Source organism: Haemorhous mexicanus, chromosome 4 (assembly GCF_027477595.1).
Source record: "Haemorhous mexicanus isolate bHaeMex1 chromosome 4, bHaeMex1.pri, whole genome shotgun sequence".
NCBI lineage: Eukaryota > Metazoa > Chordata > Aves > Passeriformes > Fringillidae > Haemorhous > Haemorhous mexicanus.
The window spans coordinates 22084049-22098067 of record NC_082344.1 but is presented as its reverse complement, the minus strand read 5'-3'; the positions used below and the strand labels follow the sequence as shown (position 1 = coordinate 22098067).

The window sequence follows — 14019 nt, the reverse complement described above, 5'->3', positions numbered from 1 at the left end:
ATAACTCTCTCCTCAGCTCCCAATGTGATTTCTTCAGCTGATGGATTCAGGGCATATTGCAAACAGTATTGCAATGGCTGGTAACTCTGCACCTACCTCCTTGAAGACATTGAGGTGCTTAAGGAGCACCTCTTCCTCTCTTCCACTACTAAAAAGTGCTTGTGTGACAGCAGAATGCAAGAAACCAGCAGGCTGGCACTAGCAGTTCGTATTCATCACAGAAGGTTTACAAAGAGAAGGTAATGGTGGGGAAGCAGAGAGCTGGAAAGACTTTAACCTTTTTGAGACCTAAATCCCTCTCAGCTCAATGCTGGCAAATATCTGAGTTATGACAAAGGACCACTCATCCTCCTCTTCTTCATACACACCAGAACAACAGAGGGGTGGAGGCATTGGAACAGATCTGGTTTCAGACATCTAAGAGCAAAGGTGCCCAAGGATCTACAATCAGTGCAGAAAGGGGGCACTTTCAAGGGAAATTGAGCCCAGCTGGCTTTGGACCCATCTCAGGACAGCACTGTAACCCTCAGGAGGGCCTGAGGGTTACACCAGTGGTCTCACCACTGGGTATCAGAGTTGGGACATGGTAGTCCCCTCATATGCTCCCTACTACAATAGGATCTGTGGGGCTCTGCAACTCTTTTAAGGTCTTGACACTTCATCCACCTGCCAAGGTAAGCAGGCTGAGAGCCTTGCTCTCCAGTTTAAATCAAGAAAAAATGAAGGTAAAATTGACAGCAATAGCAATTTCAGTGCAATGGTGTATTACTAGCAGTGTTATTGCTTCCACTGCCTTTATTAGAGTGTATACACAGTGTGCAATAATGTAATTAGATTTCACAATGTGTAATAATGATTTTTATGCAATGCAACAACTGTGCATTAGAGAGGGGAATTGGTTCCCATTACAGAGCCAGCACGAATCTTGGGCCAATACTTCATACCTGACAGTGCATCTGTTGGGTCTCAGGTCTGGGCTATAATCCAGTAAAAGCTGGAGAACAGCCTAGTGCCAGGTTTTTTCCACTGTGACTCCAGAAATGCCTCTGTGCTTCCTCCTGCCCCATGCCTTCCTGTATGGGTAGCATCACCAGAATCCAAGAGAAGCCAGTGCATTGCTCTTTCATGACTGAAATGCTCACAGGAGAAGACAACCCCTTTCTGTAGAGTAGGGAACATCTTTATCTACCTTGGAGAAAACTATTTAGGAGCTAAGATGTAGCCACAACTCATGAGCCTACCCAGGTAGGAAGAAAATCAGTGGCACAGCCAGAGATGAATGAGGGAAGATGAACAACCACAGGACTGGGGACTACCTAGGGTCCATTACAGAGATAATAAGGAGACAAAAAGGGGTAGAAGGGTAAGTGCTCCTGATCCACAGATATTCACTGCACCCAAGTGCAGCTGCTGTGTGAGTGGGCTGACACAGAGCCTCAATTTACCCCTTAGCACAGGTGGGGCCAAGTAATTTCCAGCATCACGTCTCCCACTTCAGCCCCTGATGACCGGGTTGGAACACTTGTGGCATGTGCCAGAAAGGGCACAGCAGTGGCCACTCAGCACGTCCTGCAACGCAGTGGAGAGCAGCAGAAATGCAGCCCTTGGCCCCAGCACATCCAGAGCTTGGCTTAACCCTGCCTGGACAACAGCATCCCAAAGCATTGTGACTTGCTCTAGAAATCCAATTGTGACAACAAACATTTGATGCCTTCAGAATAAATAATTTTCAATTTTCCCTCTGAGTGGGCTTGTTTTAAATGCCACTTACTCTGTCTCTGCCATTAATGAGCACAAGTTGACCCACTTATTCTCCGCTGTATTTTCCACAGCAAATCATGACTTTACTGCAAAGGTACAGAATATTAGACATACAATTTCATTGGCAAGATTTTTTCACTTGTGAACCCCTTAGTATTTCCCCTGAACATTTTTTCCTCCCTCATCTTGCTAGAATAGAGAATTGCTCTTTTGCAGGTCTATTCTCACTGCTATTCCCTTGGCTTGAGTGAAATATATATGAGATGACTCAGAGTTTGAACTCTCAGTATATGTTTCTAATACAAAGTCTCTGTGTGTCTGGGGACTTAAAACAGATATTTAATTTTAGATAAGAAATACTGGTGACATCATGCCTTTGATTTCTTTGCTGGATATCTGTGCAGCCTGCACATGGTGAAGCTGTTCAGCCATAACAGCCTCATTGCTTTTAGGAAGCTGCTTAATATTCAGCAAAGGTGCAGAGCAGCAAGCAGCCACTGGTCCTCACAGGTGGGGCTTAGGGGGAGTGTACCATACAAGAAGAAAAGTGTAAGGGCAATAAATGATACTGAAAAGAAAACCAGGGTCTCAAAGCCTCATTTTTGTGCAGCTGCTGTGCCCCCAGGACAACAAAGCTCTAAGCAGGGGACATTAGCTTGAGGGTCAGCTACTCTTCCCTCAAAGCCACCTTGCAGATGTTGGATTATGCCCCCAAAACACACTGAAGAGGTTTAATTTAGCCTCACCATCAGTGACTTCAGCTTCCCACAGCAGCAGATGCTGGCAAGTGCATCCAAGCAGAAGGAAGCATGCACGTAACAGCTTCATTTTTAGCTTTACAGATGAAAAAAAAGAGAAAAAAAAAAAGGCATGTCTTCATCTTATTTTGAAACATGACTAAAAGCTCATATGCATGGAGGGAAGCTTGAGAAAAAAAATCAGACTCCTGCAGTAACACCTTTTAGTCGAGATCATTTTGATGACATTACAGTGACAAATATGCAGCCCTTCCTACAATTTTATACCTTCCTACACAGCAGGTGTTATCCAAGAAGATCTAGGAGAGCTATTAGCATGGGTAAACAGGGTGGAGGACAGGAAATAAAATTTAATTGCTGAGACACGAGTCAAACTGCCACACTTGCACATCAACAGAAACACTTAGCATGGGTGGGGGTCCTACAGAGTCATCATTCTTCAGAACTTCACTCACTCTTGAAACATCTTCCTAAAGTTTAATCTCCAGGTCAGCCAGGAGTTATAAAACTGCTGCAAATAGTATCAGCTTCATCACTTTAGCATGCGTGAAGGAAATCGTCCTTAGCACACCCCCTTGAGCTTGTTAAGGGGCCTTTAAGCAACATCCACAGGTGTTACTGTTTCTTCTCCAATTAGGGACCAGAGTTACATGCAGGTGGGCAAAGAGCTGATTAAAGCAGCTTCTAGCCTTCATAGAACATACTTATGTCGTGTTTACTTTTTCTCCCCCCTAAACTTTGTCAGATGCTTCTCCTAATTGCTCTAAAAGAATAATGAGCAAACCTATAGAGTGAGAGAATTTGGTTTGTTTGGCCTGTAAAAGGGAAAGCTTAGGAGTAATGTAATAGCAGCCTCCTGTACAGAGCCAAAAAGAAACATGGAGAACGACTATTTGCTGCCACCAGTTCTGCAGTGCTGGGTTCAATGGTTGTGAGGCACAATTACCCCTCAGCATCGCTCTCTTATGATCCCATGCTCTTGAAGGTACAGCCCAGAGTGCTGACATGCAAAGTTCACTCCTCTTTTCACACTGCCAGCTGGCAAGTAATTTTCCAGGCCTACCTAATACTATTGTAATTTTTTATGTTAATAAAATATGGTTGGGGAAAAAAAAATCACAGGTGTGAAGTACGGCTGAAGACTCAGCAGGGGTGTTTCTGCAGTTCCTCAGGGAGCCAGCCATTCCTTCTGACCCTGAAACAAGAGCCTGTAGGTGACAGGCTTCTCTTTTTTTTAACTTTTTTTCCCCCTTTCATTCTTTAAACTGTGAAACAGCATAATATCTTACTAAAGCTCATTGTACATCACCTTACTGGTGAATTGGGTCAGGGAGTCTGTGGGTTAATCCCGTGATGGGTAATGAAACATTACTTATAACTACATTTAAAACTTCACCTCTTCATTGCTCCACATAATGCCACTTGCTGTATAACCTATGGTGAACTGCAGCACTCAATTCACCTTCTCTGGACACTACTCATTATTTTATAGGTCTCTAACATGTCACTTCTTCTGTGCCTTTGCACTAAAAATATTTCTAAATGGCTCCTAACAGGAAAGTCTCTGCTTTCATTTAATAAATCCTTTATGTCTCCTTATTCCTTGGTCCCCGGGAGAAGCACCGTGCTCCAAAGAAAACACGTGCAATTGACTGGGAACCTGGGATTAAGCCTCCTTGGAATGTTATACCCTTAAACACTCATGGTAGCCCAGCCACTTTCCCAGCTGCAATGCACAGTGAGCAGATGTCTTCCTTGCCCCCTCGGACCAGGCTTTCCTCAAGCAGGGGATATGGCCCATGTGATTGAGACACAATTTACCTGGAACTGGGATTTTCTTGTAAGATAAGGCAGCAGAAATCACCACACATGTCCATGAGCTCCTGCCTGTGCACTGGCAGGTGGTTCCTTGTTGTTTTGTTAAGCCTCCAGCATTTGTAAGCATTGGGGTATTTATGTTGACTTTGACACACTACCACTCAGACCTCCCGTATGAGGGTTGCATTGTTTTTTATGTGAAATATTGCAGCAGCTAATTGCAATTACCAGAAAGCATATACAAGAGAGCTTGTTGATTGCCAGTAGACAAAGACACTTTGGAAATCTTGGATTTTGCTATAGATGAAAGCCTATAAATTTTAAAATAGAAACCACGTTATCATTTACAATTTCCGTTTGCGAACAAATTCTGCTAAACAAAATTGGCGGTTGATTAAGTAAACATTTATACATAAATAAAGCAGTGAAGATCTCTTCAGTTGTTGAGATGCAGCCAGTTCAGTCTCTCGTAAATAATACAGTGATGAATTCTGGCGTTACAGTGCATGATAAAGCTACCTAGCCTCAAAGTCTTAGGCAAACTAATCCATACGCATGAATCAATCAGTTCATTTTAGTCATACCAGCGTTATATAAATGTCACCAAAATCAATGCCTGAAAGATAGAACAGATTAATAAGTCCTCATGCGGTACATCTAACTGGGATGCAAACCTACAGCAGATAACTTCACGCTGAACACAGCTATACAAGTAGTTCGAATAAGTCATTTTAATAGAAAACTCAAGGGCAGGCCTGTAATGAGCAGGCGTGGATGAGAAAAATCTGGTGCATTATTAATTTCAGACAATGCCAAGTTCTTTTTCATAATGTACATTTTATTAATGCTTTCTGTGATAGCTTTTCATACCGGTTCACCACCAGGAGTACAGTAATTACAATGTATTAAGATTCATTCCATGCCTGAGGAGTAAGGAAGTCCAGTTACGATGTGGAAAGCAAGTGAAATGTCAATCAGTATTGACTCAGGGCTGGATTAAATCAAAACTCTGCCAGGTGGGTTTGGTAACAGCACCTCCCACACACAATTTTCAGTGATTATCTGCCTCCCCCTCCTCACTGCTCATCTCCACGTGTGATCTGTGTGCCATCAATATGGATGCAGTGGATGGGATTCATCATTTTTATTAGGACTTGGGGTTGGTCTGGCTCATCTTCACAACTGTCAGTTGTGGGGTGTCAGCCTCTTTTAGGGTTGGAGAGAGAGAGAAACTTTGAAGGTTGTTGTTAACGCCTCCAAGAATAACTTCTAGACAGAAAGGCAAGGGTTTAAGGTACAGGATGATGGGATTGTCTGGGAAGAGGAACTAATAGTGAGAACTATTAAAAAATCCACCACTCAACCCAACTAGGGGAGTTCTGCTTTCTGCAATCTAATAAAACCAGGGAGTATCTTCTTTCCTGTAATTGCTGCCCCTAAGTTTTCTCCATGCTGCACCTCTAACCTCCCCAGGGTCAGGAAGCCTTGGGTTCAGGATTTAGCATTGCCCTTCGGGGCCCTAGAAACCATAAGAATGGTCTCCTCATATCTGTGAAAGATCGTGAACTTCCAAACATTTTGCAGTTACTTACTTTGCCAATACACTGGCTGACTTTCAGCACATTTCCAGCACAAAGTCAGGGTGTGTTGCTCATATCTTTCACTATTTTTCTCCCTGGAAAAAAGGTTAACAGCCTTCACTGGGGAGGAAACCACATTCCCAGGATGATGGTCACCTTGCCTGGGGACACTATACAAGGCTGGAGAAGTGGGCAAAGGATGAGGTGTCCACACGTGGCAGATGAAAGCACAGTGCCTCCCATGCACTGGTGGGATAAATTAAAAAATGTCCTGATAAATATATAAATCACTTGGCACTGGCAGTTGTTAGGTGTTAATGGTAACACACACAGCTGGATGACAGGAGGTATTCAAGTATTCAAGTGGAAAAGACTCCCTGCAGCTCATCTTGGACCACTGCAAGCAAATTACCACTCTAGATGCCTACACCCCTCAGGAATCTGAGGCAGCTTCCAATTTCTGTTGATTGCCCACTGCCCCTTCCTTGCAAAGCTAAAGGGGCTTTGGCCCCAATGCTGTGCTAAATAGTGCAACAGTTGTTTCATGCTATCTGGCTTTTTCATGGGGAAGACACTTCACCTTGGCACGGCTTTCCTCCAAAATGCTACGCTGAAGAGAGACTTCTATGTCCAGAGAAAAATTTTTGGGGGTAATTTTTGAAAATATCTGTTTTCTTCTCATGTATGGGCTTTTTACTAATTTCATTCTCTTTTCCTAATTTCCCTGCACTGAATCCGAACAGGTAGACTCAGAGTGAATAAGGCATAAGTAAGTTTTGGGCGGTGAATGATGAAAGGGAAACCCCAAAGCTCCTGTCCAACTTCCAGGAGGAACCATCCTGCCAGCGCCACAGCAGGGGACAGTGGATGACAACTCAATGCAGAGCAGAGATTTATCAGCTCTCACTCAGCTAACCATCCCCTGCCTGCAAAGCCTCATTCCCTGGAGAGGTGTGCACACTGCTCCCCACTCATGCTGCTAAAGCTGGACCTTGCAGCGTTACTTATGACTCCTCCAATGTGTTTGGGTGGATAAAGGGCAGTACAACACACACATCCATTTTCTCTCCTCTCTCATGGACACAGCTACACAGACACAGGGACCTGCACTGGCTGGCAGGCCCCCAAACCAGACACAGCCTTGCACACGCGTTTTCACAGACAGACAACTGCACAGACAGGCACTGGCTGACATGAACACAGAACATGTCTAGGCATGCCTCCATTTACCCAGCCGAACAGTTGGCCCTAAGCCATTAATAAGCTTTCAGGGTTTGTTTTTTTCTTTTTCCTTTTTTCCTTTTTTTTTTTTTTAACTAATGCTAAAAGCCTGGGGATCACCACGCTGATGGGGTTTGCATCCCTCTGATGATTTCTGCCCATCCCACCCTCCCCCCTCCCACAACTGCACCAAGCAGTCCAAGTCCTCTGTGGGCTGTAGCTGATTATTTACATCAGCGGAGACCATGGGACCGATGAGTTCACCCTGTTGACAGGGACTGGGGAGGAATGTCTGCTGAATCCTCTGCTAGACAGGTCCATCCTCCTTCAGGTGTCTCCTGCAGTGATGGCAGAGCTTGGCTGTGAGAGCCCACGCCAGCCTCCAGCAGGCAGATCCCGTGGGTTCCCATATATCCATCCCCAGCTGAGCTGATTGAGAAACGCTATCTTCAAGATACTAAGGCTCTTTTTTTTTTTTTCCCTCAAAAAAATATTTCTATTTACACAAGACAATAAAATCTGAGCAGCTTTCCCCCGAGAAGCTTTGGCCAAGTGGAGCTGCTGCTGCTGGACACATGCGCCGGTCCCTATTTACAAGCAACAGCTTCGCTTGACAGTACTCTGCTGGCACATTCAGCTTCTCCTGGTGTCAGGACTACTTCTCTGTCCCTCTGGTCCTTCCCTGGTTGGCTCTTTGCACTGACAGGTCTGTATTTACAACAGCAACCTGGATCCGGCAGGTTCCCCTTTATACAGCCCAGCCTGAGAGTGTGGAGAGAGGCTCAGGATGGCGGATTAAGCACACTCGGCCATTTTTTAAGTGTTATCAAGTTGCAAAGTCAATGTTCGGAGCAGGTGAAACCAATTTCTTATCACAAAAGACAATTTTCACCTGCTCTGCTCATCTTCACAAAAGAGACGAGCGGCCAAACGCTGAGGGCACATCCCAGGGTGCTGCCGTGCACGGGACACCGGGAATCTCAGCCGGGCTGCTCTCTCCTTGGGGATGCAAGGGTTTGCTGAGGGTTTGGCCGAGGCCAGCTTCTCCAGCCTGTCCTGTAGCGCGATCCCAAGTGAGGGATGGGTGGGCTGAGGCACAGAGGAGCTGAGGTGGCGCACTGGCACGGGCTGGCCGGGGCAGGCTCAGGGTCCCCAGGCGCTAGATGACACTGTCCTCCATGGTGACTCGCCTGAAGACCGGCTCCTGCTTGGGCGTCCTTACGCCTTCTGTGAAAAACAAGGGGAGAGCAGGTAAATCCCCGGAGCAGGACCCTGCAACCAATAACAACTATTTTCAAAATTATTTCCATCCCCAAACAAAGCAGAGGATTCCTTGCCTGCCTTGAAAAGGAAGGCTTGCTCAGGGAAAGTGAGTGTATTTGTGGGTAACCATAAATACACCCTTTTGTTTTTCATGCCACTTTTTTTGCTGAATTTGGTGCTACAGTTCTGCCTGGCTTTGGCCCCACATGAGCCAGTAGTTTGTTGTACAGCAGCATCGGCCACTGCTGCCCACTGCTCTGCAGAAGAAGAGTGACACTGAGGTGCCTCTTTGCTCCTCTGTGTTTAGCACATCACTGAGCTGCAGCCACCAGTTTGTGTCAACACAACAGGGCTTGTTTGAGCAAACTGCATTTTCTGTTGTGTCCCCCTCACCCCTTAATAATAAATATTCAGTATAAATGATTGCAGAGTAAACAGATTTGTTTTGATATCAGACATTATCTGAAGGGCACTTTGCTTCCTGAGTGCTCTGCTTTACAGCTGCCTTTATAATCACTGCAGCCCAAGGGGGGAAAGCACCTCCTTTCACAAGCTCACGTTGGGAGGACACAGCCACATGCACTTTGGGGTGAGCTCATGCAGGCTTTTTTATTAATATTTCAGGGAGATTTTAAGGTAGGCTAATCACATTCAAGAAGAATCAAGAGTTATTCTGGAGACATTTTCTAAGCATAAATAATTTCACTCTGTTTCTCACCCTCCCAAGTATATGTTGTTCTCTATGGCGTCAAAGGCAAAGTGGTGGGGGGAGAAACAGCATCTTTTCAGTTATCTCCCAGCTTGGCCATTTTGGCTGATCTTTTGGGGTTTTCCTGAGGTGAAGGGACTTTCATCCTTTCCTTGTTGCTCAACTATTTTTTCTTCTTTTTTTCCTAAGTAGTGGGATGCATTTTCTCCTTTCTTTTTCACTGCTGTTAGCTCAGTGGGCTGCTTTGCACTGCAGTATACAAACTGCCAGCAGTGGAAAATGCCTGGGTGCACAGTGTGTTAAGAAAATAAAAAATCCCACCTATTTAATATGTAGCACTCTTCCTGGCTGATATCAACAGCAGCTTAAGCAATGAGGCCTTTTATCTCTAAGTTTGAATAAGCAAGCAAAGAAGTGGGTGAGGGGAAGGTGACCAAAGGGCAGAGCTGAGGTATTTGCACTGCAAAAATAATTCTCATCTATTTATCAGGGACCCTCTCAAAAAAAAACCCAAAACCAAAACCAAAAAACAAACCCAAACCAAAAGGCTGCTTTGAGGCAATTAAAACTTTTTTTTCCTTTTTTTTTTTTTTTTTTTTTTTTTTTTTTTTTTTTTTTTTTTTCAGGTGAGGAAACCAGGTACTGGCCAGAGCAAGCACCCAATAGCCACAGCAAAGCTTTTATCTTGCCTCAAATATGCTTTCCAATCACACACGGCTCTAATTCCCCATGACCTTGCACTTCTCTCCAGCTGCCTACAGAAAGCACCTGAGACTCTTTTTGGCATATTTCAGCCAGAGGACAAAGCCTTGCCAGAAATTTGGGGCTTTTTCTTTTAATACCCTCCCACCCCAAGTGGCTTTGTGGCTTTTCCCACACCCCCTTTGCAGCTTTTGTGCAACCAAATCCTCAGAGATGCTTGGGGCACTGTGCTTCTGCTTCCCAAATGGAATCCCCAGACATACTCCACCCAGCTTGTTGACTGCTTTCACCATTCATCCTCCAAAGCCATTTTTCAGTGGATATTACCACAGACTCGAGCCCACTGAAAGGCAAAGCCTTTGCTACTGGTGGGACTCAAAGGCTGCGGAGCCATTGTCTGGAGTGAGGTTTTCTGCCACAGGGACCCAATTTAACTCTGCCTGAGATGCCTCCAGGAGAAGTGGGAGAAGTTAGGCTGAAAACAGTTTTATTATTGCTGTAATTTACCCACCAAGCACCCTTCTGCTGGAAATAACCTTTCCAAAGCTGTAACACAAGATGCAGTCCATTTTGAGTGGCAGTCTGGGATATTTGGTCATCTGTACAAATATTGCCATCACACCAGCTGAGGAGGTTGTGCAGCAGCTATGTTTGTGTCTTCAAAGTTGCTCTTTGGGGTTTTAAGCAGCACTGCTAAAATACCGAGCATTTGCTTCCAACACATAATAATTGCTCTGTATACCAATATTTTTATTTATTGAGGGTTTAGCTTGAGTTTTTACATGTGTACAGTGTATTTAAGGAGTAGAAATATAAGAAAAGAAAATATGTGGGGGGGTAAAGAAATGAAAAAATAGAAAATAGTTAGGATTTTTTTTGTTCTTGGCATTTTCCTGAAGAAGACTATCACCATCTGTCTGGCATACCGAATACAATAAACAGTAAGCACCTGTAAAAAGCTATTTTGATGTGAAAAAGGAAGATTTCCAAGCTATCCTGCCAAGTCTTGATATTTCAGCTTTAAATAGACTGCCTCTTCTGAACTGGGATGATAAATGATCTGGTGTATGATCCATGCATCCCAAAGCCTTTGGAAGAGCAAAAGCGGCCCTAAGCCAGCTACCTGGGCAGAAGGAAATGTCCCTCAGTCTGGAAAGGGGAGTGCTGCTGCCTCCCAGGGGTACTGCAGTGCCCTCCCCTGACTGCACTGCTAATGCCCTCCTCCAGGACAGTCACTGAACAACCCACGGCTGCCTTCCCTGCCAGCACTAATCACAGATTTTATCTGGCTTCAGCTTCACACTGCAGGATGTCCTCCACGCCGTTACCAGAGAGCCTGCAACAACATGACATTTATATAATGTTCATGAGCCCAGACTATTTAAACCCTAAAATATTCATTAAATAAAATTTGCATAGAGTGTAGCTGAATGCAGCAGATAGCTAAAAATAAAGTACTTTTCTTTACAAAGGTAAGGAGGAGATCAGGGTGTGACAGATGACCAAGCTTGTGCTCTTAGGCTCTCCTGAGACAGGTTTTTAATAAGATGAGCTATCTTTCTATCCCTGTTGACTAGGCAGTTCTGCAGGGTAATACATTCTTCATAACCTAGTGAGATCAAGGGCACATGGGGTGTGACAGAGAGGCCAGCTGGTCAGGGAAGGGGAAGGATGCAGGCAATAGGGACACACAGACACAAAACAAAAGGACCCCCAGGAGCTCCCCCCATCCCCACTGTTTCCCCTGGCCCTCTGAGGTATCCCACTGCTTATTACCTGGGGCAAGGGAGGAAGGAAAAAGACTGGTAAACAACTACAGATATCAAGGAATTAAAAGCAATCAACAGGCAGAAATGATGAGGACCATGGTAAGCATTATTGCCTACACGGTGCCTCCAAAGCTGAGATGAATACCCTCGATTCCCTCCAGCCTACATGGTCTTTCTTGGCATGTCTTTTGCCTTGTATTTCTCCTTCATTTTTCAGGGAGATCTTACAGTCTCTTCTGGCTCTTGCAGAAAATGGGTGGGAATTGCCTGCTATAGTCAAGGTGTCCTTAAGCAGTAAGCTGATGTGTCAGCTCTCTATGGGGTGGCCTGTAATGGGATTACACAGGAAAAATAACCCAGTCCTGCACAAATTAGCAGTGAGTGAAAAAAGGGATTCATAACTTGTAAAGGATCCTAAGATGACTTTCAGGAAAATGCAAAAAAGCATGGAGCCTTGCACTTCTCCATCCCACTCTTCCCACCTGCAAGAAAGGCCTTCTGAAGGGGCAACTCAATGAATGGATTAACATTAGTCCTCACTCCAAACATGTCTGGCAGCTCAAGCTTCCCAAAGGTGGCCCTGTGCTTCAGAAAATGGTCTGTGTATCACCTGATGTTCTCATCAGCTCAAGCACTACCTATTTGCCTCTATTTTGTCTGCTTTCAGCTGAAAGTGGGATGTTTGTTGCACTTGAATGATGAAGCTTTAATCTTCTCCCTATAAGCCAAATCTGGTTTGGTTTTCTTTCCTTTGTTTTGTTAAATGGAGCCCAAGAAAAGATCCCTTGAGTACAGGGCTGATTATCCCCTTCAACCCAGCCTACACAGTTATGTGCCCCAAGCATGAGTATGGATTTAACATCATAATCACTACTGCTTTTTCATTAAGCTTTTTTCTCACATTCTTGCCTTGGCTCAGCATTAAGAAATGCCTTAGAAGTTTTCCTCATACCCCAGGAGCATTGTAGGCACCAAGGACTTAACAGTGAGTTGATTTTCACATGCTGCAGTCTGCAGAGAAGACACTGTTGCCAGTCACATAAGAACTGAACATAGTGAGCTACTTATCAACAGGCACCAACCCGCACCATGCCCATAATCGACTATCTGACACAACAAAATCTGTTCTCAAGGGGAAGAAAATGCCAAAAATAATCTGCGTCCTGCTCCCCTTCATAAAACATCCCCACTATATTACAGTCTTAAACCATTTTTGGCTTAATAAAATTAATAATATATATTTTCCCTCTATTTTGTGATTCAGCTGTTTCCTAAGCCATAAGAAGCACCAACAGTGAATCCTGTGATGTCAGAGCAGCCTGGGAACAGAAATAATCAGCTTGAAAATAAACAGCATTTTTTTCCAATCAAAGTGCTAATAGGCATGGGTAGGCTGGCAAAGAGAAGGGATGGAGAAGAGGGGAAAAAGAGCCTGCACACTGATAAACCTAAAATAGATAAAAGAGCTGGGGAAGAATGACCATTTGTAGTAAAAGAAGGTGAAGATTTTTCAGTAGGACAAAACCATCCCATAGCAGACCCACCACTGGTTTGTTCTTGCAGTTTCAGAAACACTGGTAAATTCCGCGTTCATCACCTGCCTCCCACTTTATCATGATGATATTTTCCAGGGTGTATCTCACCCTCTGCATGCACTCAATTCCACTATACTCCTGAAAAACTACTTTTTGAGTCTAATACAGTAAAAGTTTTTATTTTCCCCAAAATAAGAGGTACTTAAGTTATTTAAAGCCTCAGCAGCCTCTCTTGGGCTTCTAGATGAACTGCTGCGACCACACGGGTGTGAATAACCTGCTGTACCTGCAAGAGCGGATCCACCATGCACTATCCACTTCCATCGCTGTTGGTATGGATAATAAAATGAAACAGGGAGGTAGCATCAAGAGCAAGAGCATAACCTGGCTGGCCAGTGGCTACTCTGCTATGAAGTCAGGTAATTCTCCAATATTCCAATAGGAAATGCTCCCTTGCTGAAACCCAGACCCGGCAAGAGGCACTGCTGCGATCAGTGCATGGTCCCACATGGAGTTTCTTCCCCAAGATGCTCTGGCCAGAGTGGCTGCAGGAGGGACTCAGGTGCCTTGAACCAGAAGGCCATGAATATCACCAAATATCAGCACCTCTGGTTCTCTTGCCCAACCAGACTCTGCTGAGAAGCACCGAGGAGCACTGCCCCAGTGCGAGGACAGTCCCAGGATGGGGTGGAACTGCTCACTGATCTGCTGCTGCTGCTGCATTTATCCTCCAGCACTGGGAATATCTTGTTCAACAGGTGCCTCACCCACCTGCTCCAAGCCTTTTGGCTTTTACCCAGCATGATAGGACTTGGATAGGCACAGTTTAGATGGAGGCAGCACCAAGCCCCTAAGCCCAGGCCATGGGAGGGCTTTGTTAAAAACCACTGAAAATTCATTACC

General features: G+C 44.8%; 1 protein-coding gene across 1 annotated transcript in view; it reads right to left on the bottom strand.

Moving 5' to 3' along the window:
* Window positions 1-5154: 5154 nt before the first annotated feature.
* The window catches only part of ADGRL3 (adhesion G protein-coupled receptor L3), a 515246-nt gene continuing 506381 nt past the window's right edge, over window positions 5155-14019 (bottom strand). The window contains exon 28 of the mRNA XM_059844074.1: window positions 5155-8365. Within this exon, the coding sequence (XP_059700057.1) occupies window positions 8298-8365 (68 nt within the window). The 3' untranslated portion in view covers window positions 5155-8297. The remainder of the gene's footprint in view (window positions 8366-14019) is intronic.